Source organism: Vulpes lagopus, chromosome 14, assembly GCF_018345385.1.
Source record: "Vulpes lagopus strain Blue_001 chromosome 14, ASM1834538v1, whole genome shotgun sequence".
NCBI lineage: Eukaryota > Metazoa > Chordata > Mammalia > Carnivora > Canidae > Vulpes > Vulpes lagopus.
In genome coordinates, this window is record NC_054837.1 from 7,485,454 (window position 1) to 7,494,873 (window position 9,420).

The window sequence follows — 9,420 nt, forward strand, 5'->3', positions numbered from 1 at the left end:
CCTTCCCATCAAAACACACTCTGTGCCTGAATGGCAAAAAAAAATAGAAAGAGGAATGGATGTGAACCTCTGCCCCCTTTGCAAGAAAGTTACTATAGGCTTCTGTGCATGTGGTCATTCCGTGCATTAAAAATAGTGTAGCTCATCCTCCGGTGTCTGTAGGCACAGTTGTTGGGTGACTCTTTGGGCTTTTATCTTGGGAGACTTCCCGTGTGTTGACATGATTTTTATGATGACTGCCCCCCCCCCCCCGCCCGCCACTGTGTTTCTATACCATTAGTCTGACGACTCTGACTCCCGCTCCTCGTCACCCCTGCATATCTCCCACGCTGTTGCACATCACCTTGTGTTCAAACGCCGCCTCCATTTTTCTCTTGGGCAGGCACACGGAAGGAAAGTGACTGCACGTCTTATGCGGGTAAATCACACTGTGTGCCCTGCCAAGAAGGGGAGGAGTACACAGACAAGACGCATTTGTCTCCTAAATGCAGGAGATGTGGAATCTGCGATGGAGAGCATGGTAAGTGTCTTTGAAGCCATCAGAAAGGCCGGTAGTGCCACTCCACGTAGAGCCATGTATAATGCACTTTGAGGTTTTGAGGTTGGGAACTACTCCGGTGCCGGGTTGGCATATGGGAGTGGGCAGGATGGAGCTGGCTGGAGTGAAGCAGCGCCAGGTACCGAGCTAATCACTAGTCTAGACATTTGCGTATCAAATCTAGGCAATTTTCCCAGAATGATGAAATATGAACCTGGTGAACAGGTGTGTAAATTTTGTTTTCCTGCCTTGATTTGTGTTCTTGGTATAGCCGGCAAGAGCTCAGGAGCCTTCTGATACAAGGACAGGAATCCAAGAGGTGGGTGGGAGGCGGAGGCTCCCTCCCCTTTGGAGATCTGTTTTGTCCTGATTAATTCTAACTGAGGACCGGAATTTTTATGGATGCCTCAATCATGAGAGCCTGGATCCAGATGTAACAGAAAAACTCCCTAGTTTCATTTCATATCAAGAAATCCCAGGACATAAAGCTTTTCTTGTCCCTTTTTGGGCCCTAAAGCAATGTTTCTCCACCCTGGCTGTATGTTAGGATCACACAGGGAACTATGAAAAATGTTCACATTTAGGTCCCACCTCAGAGCAATTAAATCAGAATCTCTAAGCAAGGGCTTTGGGATTGGTCTCACTAAGTGTTGACTAGGGCCTGATACTCTGCATTTCCTTTTTTTTTTTTTTTTAAGATTTTATGTATTTATTTGCAAGAGAGAGCAAGCAAGCATGAGTAGGGGAGGGGCAGAGGGAGAGGGAGAAGCAGACTCCCCGCTGCCCCCGAGCTGGAAGCATGACACGGGGCTCGATTCTGGGACCCTGAGATCACGACCCCACCCCCCAAGGTGGGTGCACGAGCCATGTCCTAAGTAGCCAGGCTGTACAGGAACGGGGCAACCGTTCCAGCAAAAGTGGGGCTATGTTGGTTGCTGGACTGTCTGTCTGTCCTCTTCAAACCCTGCCCAGTGATTTCAACTGCTTCACCTGGGGTTGCCTCTTTTGCAGGTGAACGCTACCTGTGTGTTGCAGAAGGTGTGCTGACGTAAGGGTAGATCGCGAATCTTCTCTCGCGGCCCTTGCTCATCAGCTGCTGTAACTAATAGTCTGCAAACTGGCTTTCTAGGCTTAGAAGTGGAAAGAAACTGTACTCAGACCCGGAATACCAAGTGCAGATGTAAACCAAACTTCTACTGTGACGTCTCTCCGTGCGAACACTGCAACCCATGTAGCACGTAAGTTTTCATCTTTCTTTTTTATTTATTTATTTATTTATTTATTTATTTATTTATTTATTTATGATAGTCACAGAGAGAGGCAGAGACACAGGCAGAGGGAGAAGCAGGCTCCATGCACCGGGAGCCCGATGTGGGATTCGATTCCGGGTCTCCAGGATCGCGCCCTGGGCCAAAGGCAGGCACCAAACCGCTGCGCCACCCAGGGATCTTACTTTGATCAAGGTGCTAGATGTACCTTGACAGACCATGTCATCCTGGGGGGGGAAGCAACACTGGCTGAGAGTCAAGGATTTGGCTTCTAGTCTTGCTCCGCCTCCAAGCCACTAGACAACTACTGGTTCGTTCAAGCATCCAGTCTCCAAACGTTTATTGAATACCTCTAGGCCCCCAGGTCTGGGAGGGCCTCACGATGGTGGGACGAGTAGGGACCGTGGGGGAGGGACTAATGTATGAGAATAACGATAATAACAATACGTTGACCCTTCAACCACATGGGTTTGAACTGTGCAGGTCCACTTATAAGTGGATTTCTTTCAATAAGTGCAGCACTGTAAATGTATTTTCTCTTCCTTATCATGTATTTTATTTTATTTTGTTATGTTTTTGACAGAGAGAGAGCGTAAATAGGCGGGGAGGAGGGGCAGAGGGAGAAGGAGCAAGAAGCCCAAGGAGGCTCCACGCCCAGCACAGGCCCAGCACAGAGCCGTAGGGCTCCATCTCCCGGCCCTGAGATCATGACCTGAGCCAAAAGCAAGAGTCAGATGTTTACCTGCCTGAGCTGCCAGGCGCCCCTTCCTTTTGATTTTTAAGTAAAATGTTCTTTTCCCTAGCTGACTCATCGTAAGAATACGGTATAAAACGCATGTAGTACATGAAATGTGTCGATCGACCATTCGTGTCATCAGTAAGGCTTCCGGCCGACAGTAGGGTATTAGAGGTTCCGCTTCGGGGGCGTCAGCAGCTACTTGAGGATCATCAACTATGTGGGGACAGAGGGGAGGGTCAGGGCCCCAACCCCCACGTGGTTCAAGGGTCGGCTATAGTAATAGTTCTAAGTCCCTGGTAATCTCAAACACCGGAACCTCCTTGTTGTCATGTTGACTCCTTGTCATCGGTGAGCTAACAGGCTTACGGGGATTAGGTGACTCGCCAGGCACGTGGAGTTGGGGCAGGGCTGAGCCAGTCTGACCTTCGTGCTCAGATACCGAGGGTTTCCTCCCGTGTGTCCTGCCCACCATGGGACACCTGAGCGCAGGCTGGGTAGGCTTGCTGAGCAGGGTCGAGGGCAGGGCTGTCGACCCGTCGTTTTATTGTTCAATGGGACTGTTTTGAAATAGTTTTTTGCAGTTTATGACTTTAAGAACATTGCTTTACTCCCAATTTTATTTTTTATTTTACTCCCAATTTATTACTTTTTAAATAATTTTTTACTCCCAATTTTATTTTATTTTTTAAAGATTTTATTTATTTATTCATGAGAGACAGAGAGAGAGGCAGAGGGGGAAGCAGGCCCCCTGCGGGGACCCCGACGTGGGACTCAATCCCGGGACCCTGGGGTCATGCCCTGGGCCGAAGGCAGACGCTCCACCGCTGAGCCCCCCAGGTCCCCCATTTACTACCAATTTTAAATCTTTGTCTGTTTCATCCTTTTTCCAATTTATCAATATTTTCATACCTTCCTTTAACTCTTGATATCTTAACAACAAGCACAGTCACTCTAGGATATTTCTTGTCCAAACATCCAAATTATGTTATGAATTTGTACCAGCTTTATTTATTTTTTTATTTATTTTTAATTTTTTTTTGTACCAGCTTTAGATGCTAATCTAGCAATACCCGGGGGGAGGGGTATGTTTGCCGGAGATGCAAAGATGACTAAAATGGCCCTGGATTTACAGTGTGGTGTCCTTGCAGGTGGTCAAGGAGTCCGCCCCCCAAGCTTTTTAAAATTTCCTGGTTTTTTTTAATTTTATTTATTCATTTTGAGGGAGAGAGTGTGTGTGTGTGGGGGGGTGTATGCACATGTGCACGTGCACGTGGTGGGGGGCAGGGGCCGAGGGAGAGAGAACCCCAACAGCCTCCGAGCTGAGTGTGGGACCCCGATGTGGGGCTCGATCTGTGACCCAGTGATCATGACTTGAGCCAAAATCAAGAGTGGGACACAAGGGGCTGCACCACCCAGGCATCCCTGTTCCTTTGTGTGTTGTTTTTTTAGGTGTGAACATGGAATCCTTGAGAGGTGCACACCGACCAGTGACACCAAATGTGAAGAAGGTCATGATTTCTCTTTATGACTATGTCCTCCTTTCTCTCATCCCTGCTGTCAAAAATATGAAGAAATTTTACTCTTCGGGAGTCCCGCACTCGGTCTCCCTCCCGGGTTGCCTGTGCTCACGTTCGCTCTTCAATGTGGCTCCTACAGGATCCAGCTCCGGATACCTGTGGTTTTGCGTCCTCATCCCGATTCTGACGTCTGCGCTCGTGTGCTGGTGTAAGTGCTTACTTTGTTCAGACCACACATTGAAATCACTTGGGAAATAGAATTCACCAGAATTCCCCCGTGTCCTTCCCATGAGACGGCTCCCGCCGGGCGGGTAGCTCTCACGTTAAGCACTGGCCCTAACCGCACCCCTGCCAGGTGCTGAGAACTAGGTGGTACCGTCCGCCAGCTGCTGTGTTTGAGCAGTTATCCTGGAGCTCGGAGGGGGTGGAAGGTCCCGTCCTCATTATGGACGAGGGTTGACCGAGGATCAGAAGTGATCCCTGCATACTCACCGAGGGCCCCACGGGAGGCAGGATCTTCCTGGGAAAGAGGCAGGGGACACCTGACACCTCCGTGCTCTGTGCCCCCTGTCCCTGGGTCAAACGCCACAGTCTTTGGGGTTTTATTTATTTATTTATTTATTTAATTTTTTGAGGATTTTTTAATTTATTTCTGCCCCTTAACTTACAACACCAAGGCAATGGAGTTAACGCGAGGGTTATAGTAAAGCCAACAGGTGAGCCCCGCCTGGGCATGATCGTGATCGCCATCGAAGGTCCCTCGGAATCACTCATAAAGCACGGAGAGGTGACAAGTTTTAATGACTTGGATTCCAGGCCGCGGAATCCAACATTCCACGCCCTGTGGCTCCCGCGTCTGCCTCACGCCTGCCACGTCCGTCCCGGTGAAGGGGGCAGCGGTGGCCATGCCCTACGTCATTCTGACAAGGCCGGTGTGCTCACGGGGCGGCTCAGTTAGGACGTGACATGTCTTGAGAATGTTTGGCCTCGTGGGGTGGGACCCTGGAGCGCCGGTGCCTCCGTCCTTCCGCGTCACCCTCTCCTTGGTGGATGGTGTGTCCTAGGGGCTTCCTCCAAGGCTGGGACCGGAGCCTGATAGAAGTTTCTTTGATCTTCCAGGGCTGTTCAAACGGCGCAGGACAAAAGGGAATGTCACCCTGGGACCCACACCGTCCCCTCCTACTGTAGGTGTTGGAATATACACCCGCTTCCTTAAGAAACTAGAGAAAGTGGCCATCCGGCTTTTTATTTGTATTTATCGAGAGTTTGTGGGCCTGGGTCGGGACGTGGGGAACGGCGCCCGGTTGACAGGAGGCTCCCACACAGCTCACACGAGGACGAATTAACCGGGCGTGAGACGCACACGCCGTGGGAGCTGGCAGCGGGATGGGGCCGAGCCTGTGTCCTGTGCTGGTGTGACTGTAGGGATGCACGCGTCACCCGGGCCCCGCGGACCGCGCATCGCCGCTTCTCTCTCCAGTGTGAGAGCAAAGCGTTTCAAATCTCAGAAGATACGTTTGGGAGAGAAAGCAGTTCACTCGATGAGCAATGATTTCTGCTTGGGGCCAGGGCTCTTTGAACTACTCTACCGTTTTGACATGTCAAAAAAAAAAAAAAAAAAAAAAAGAATAGTTGCTGTAGAGAAAATTTGAAAAAAAAAAGAAAAATTGAGAATTATGTTCATTATGTTATTTTCTCAAGTCTGTATGAAAAGTCGTCTCGGAAAAAAAAAAAAAAAAAAAAAGAAAAGTCGTCTCGGCAAATTCCGTGAATCCCTTTGATTCTTTGCATAAAAGATAAGCTCACACACCTTAGTTTCTGGCAAAGCTGGAACTTTGCAGAATAAAAATTTCAATGGGAAAAGAATCCTTTTTAAGGATACAGTTTAGCTGATTCTGTGCATAGTGCTACTGGCTGTATTTCCTTCAGGGTTAAGGACGAATTAGACAATTAGATTTAGACTGTTATAAATATAATCTTATTTATCATGTTCTTTCCTTTTTTTTTTTTTTTTTTGTCTCCCCCAGGAAGTGCTACCAATAAACTTTGCAGGTAAGGCTCCCGTCCTGTAATTGCACGGAGACGCTTCCTTCGAAGGTAACGGACTGACTTCGGGGTAGACTGACGCTGCTGGTTCCGGGACGTGTTCCCGCCCTTCCTCGAGCTCACAGGCCTTTCTGCTCGGCGCCGAGCGCTTATCGGCGGGTCCGCCGTGTAACTAATGCTCATAGTTAGAAGTGAATCGGGTGCAGTGGACACGGTCCTGAGGCTCAGGAGTGGGACGCAGCGTCTGGGGCTCCGCCCAGGGCTGCTTGGCCTGCAAGTCACAGACAAGGTCCCCGGGTCGTTGCCCGCCTCCCGGTCTCTGGGTCACGGGTTGGCACATCCTAAGAATGTCAGCGGGCATCTCTTCCGGGCCTCCTCCCTCGTACATCTTGCCCTGTTGTGAGCAAATTACTGGGGGCCCAGGAGGGGTCGGGCTGGGGGCTCAGACAGGTTTCTGGCTTTGTGTCCCCCACGCGGGCCAGTGCTCCCCATTTCTGGGACTTAACTGGTGTCCCCAGCACTAGGAGCAGAGGGATCCGCGTAGTTCTCAATGGCGATAATTGCATTCAGCAGGACGCGTTGTCAGAGACTGTCCCCTGCCTTTCAGACATCGACCTGAGCAAATACATCATCGGCATCGCTGAACAAATGAAAATAAAACAGGTCAGGGAATTCGTTCGGAAGAACGGGATCAACGAAGCCAAGATAGACGAGATCAAGAATGACAACCTGCAGGACACAGCGGAGCAGAAGGTGCAGCTGCTGCGTCACTGGTACCAGGTGCATGGGAGGAGGGGCGCGTATCACACCTTAATCAGAGGCCTCAGAAAAGCCCATCTTCGCGCGCTGGCGGAGAGGATTCAGGAGACGATCCAGAAGGACGTTGCCAGTTAGCTTGAAAGTGGAGACTTCGGGCGTGAAGGTAAAAGCGTCAGCCTGGCCAGAAGCGGAAAACGGGTACCGAGGCCCGGGTATGCGCCCGTGGGGGCAGAGCCCGGCATCCGGGCCGCTTCTTCCCCGCTGTGCACGGGGCTGCCCTGCGCCCTTCATTCCCTCCGTGGGGAGCTAAGGTCTGCGTTTGCTGGATTCCTGGAGTTTTCGTTGCGTCTGTTGATTCTCGGGCTCACGTGCTTGCAGGTCCCGAGGGTGGCGTGGATCGGACTTGGCGCTGCGGGGGAAGACGTGGCTCAGAGTCGCGTGTGTAGGGACGTGTGCAAAGGACAAAAGATAGGAACATGCTCTGGTGTCCGAGGGTGTGGGGTGGATTCCGTCCCGACCCAGAGTGGCCCGCCGGGCCGGCCACAGCCTCGCCCGTCCCTGTTGTGCCGCCCGGTCCCGCGACCCTCGGGATGGGAGCGTGTTTGTGGCCTTGGCACCTCGGGGAGGAGAAGCCCCGGGGAGCTCGGTGCACAGCTCACCGCAACCTGCTAAGCTTCTGTCCCGAAGATCTCTGCGCAGATTCTGGGCATCTTGGTGTGACGTGCTCCGGTCTGGAATTCGCACAGAGGATGCTTGGGTGTCCTCCTCATGCTCGCCCCTGCCCCGGGCCAAACTGACCCACTTCCCTCTGATGTCGCAGCATTGCATTCCCACAAGGAACGCTCTTGGGGGTGCAGCCCTTGTGCCCCCTGCAAAGCGTTGCCTGAGAAGCACGCTGGACCCACCGGCCGCCAGGGCCGCCCCGGGAAAGTGCCGCGGGCTCGGAGGCGACTGGCCCTTTGTGGAGGCAGCGGAGCCTGTCGGGCCGCGGAGCCACTGGGGCTCACGCCGCCGCCACTCCGGGTGTCCTGGTCCTGGGAGCCCGCTCAGCCGCCCCCTCGGGTCCTCGCTCGCTGCCCCCCAGCAAGGGGGACTCCCCTCCAGGGTTCGCGGTGGCCCCGGTGACTGCCCGCAGCTTCCAACCCCAGCCAGGGGCCCTTCCCACTGCACCCCCCTCACTTTCCCATTTAAACACATCTGGAATTTTGTGTCAAATGTGAATCAGTAAATGCTATTTATATTTATACAGACGGGAATCGAGAATGGAGACAAACCGAAGTAGGATTTACGACCATCAAAAGAGCTTAATGTTTGGAAATAGAAAATATTTAATTAAAATCATGTTTTCGGCGTTTCTGGTGATGTCTGTTTTTTTGGTGGGGCCTCACATTTTGTTTTTGTTTCTCTGTGACCTGTTTATGTATCTCCAATTCTCTCTTGGGTCTCAGAAAATACTTCCTTTTTATTTATTTTCTAAGATTTTATTTATTTATTTATTTATTTATTTATTTGTTTATTTATTTATTTATTTTTAAAGATTTTATTTATTCATGAGAGACACAGAGAGAGAGGGGCAGAGACCCTGGCAGAGGGAGAAGCAGGCTCCCTGCGGGGGAGGTCACACTCTGAGCCCAAGGCAGAGGCTTCACAGGCGGAGCCGCCCAGGAGCCCCAGCTTTGACTTTAGTAATATGTCCTATCTAACCCGTGATCCCGAAGTGTTCCCGTGTGGTGTGGAGTCCCAGGAGGCGGCTGCCTCTGTTTTGCAGACAAGCCTTCAGGAGCTGGCGTGTGTCCTGTTGATGCTAAGAGCACACCTGAGCGCGGGCCGTTGGGGCCGCAGAGGGCTGGGGCTGCAGTGTCAGGCCCGGCGGGTCCCGTGGGGCATGCCCCGCCCCAACCCCGTGGCCGCCTTAGCCCTGCCACCTCCTGGGTCTGGTCACCCAGGCCCCGGGCCCCTCAGCGTCTCCCGTCCCTGCGGCAGCTGCAGGTTCCCGGCTCGCAGTGCCTGTCCCTCAGGGACGTTGCCCTGCGTGTGCTTGGTCATCACTGGCCTCTTCCCCGAGGGCCTCCTCCTCCCAGCCCTCCTCCCAGCCCTTGACCCCCCTCCCTGGAGGACCTCGTGCTTCTCTGGAGGACCCTGCCTGCAGGAGGGTACTGCGTTGTCGGACGCCCTGAGCCCCCCCAGGCCTTGCCACCAGCAACCAGTGTCCTGCTTACAGAGGCAGAAGCCAAGTGGACCAGCGCAGCCTCCGTGGACCTGCAGAGAACTGCGCGGCCCTGGTGCCTCCCCGCCGACAGCTGGGGGCTCCTGCAGACACGGGGGCGGGAAAGCAGTCGGCTGTTGGGGTGCTGGCTTCTCCCCCGGGTCTCACCTGAGCCCCAACCGCTCCGCGTGCACACCCCTGGGCCTCGTTGCTGAGGACAGGGTGATGCCTCTACTCCGATCTCCCCACCCTGCTGCGCCTGCCTGGTCCCCTCCTGGTGTCTGGAGCAGCCTGGAGGCGCCCCCCCTCCCCCGGCCTGCTGCCAGCATGAGTCCTCTTACCTCTCT

At 52.9% G+C, this 9,420-nt stretch overlaps 1 protein-coding gene across 1 annotated transcript; it reads left to right on the plus strand.

The window, feature by feature from the left end:
* Positions 1 to 324: 324 nt before the first annotated feature.
* On the plus strand, positions 325 to 8,218 carry LOC121475736 (tumor necrosis factor receptor superfamily member 6-like; the record flags this gene model as incomplete). The annotated part of the gene is made up of 7 exons (XM_041729275.1): positions 325 to 520; positions 1,668 to 1,776; positions 3,995 to 4,053; positions 4,202 to 4,270; positions 5,182 to 5,246; positions 6,090 to 6,114; positions 6,716 to 8,218. Coding segments are annotated over 7 exons (810 nt in total), but the record flags the coding sequence as incomplete, so codon positions are not given.
* Positions 8,219 to 9,420: the final 1,202 nt, after the last annotated feature.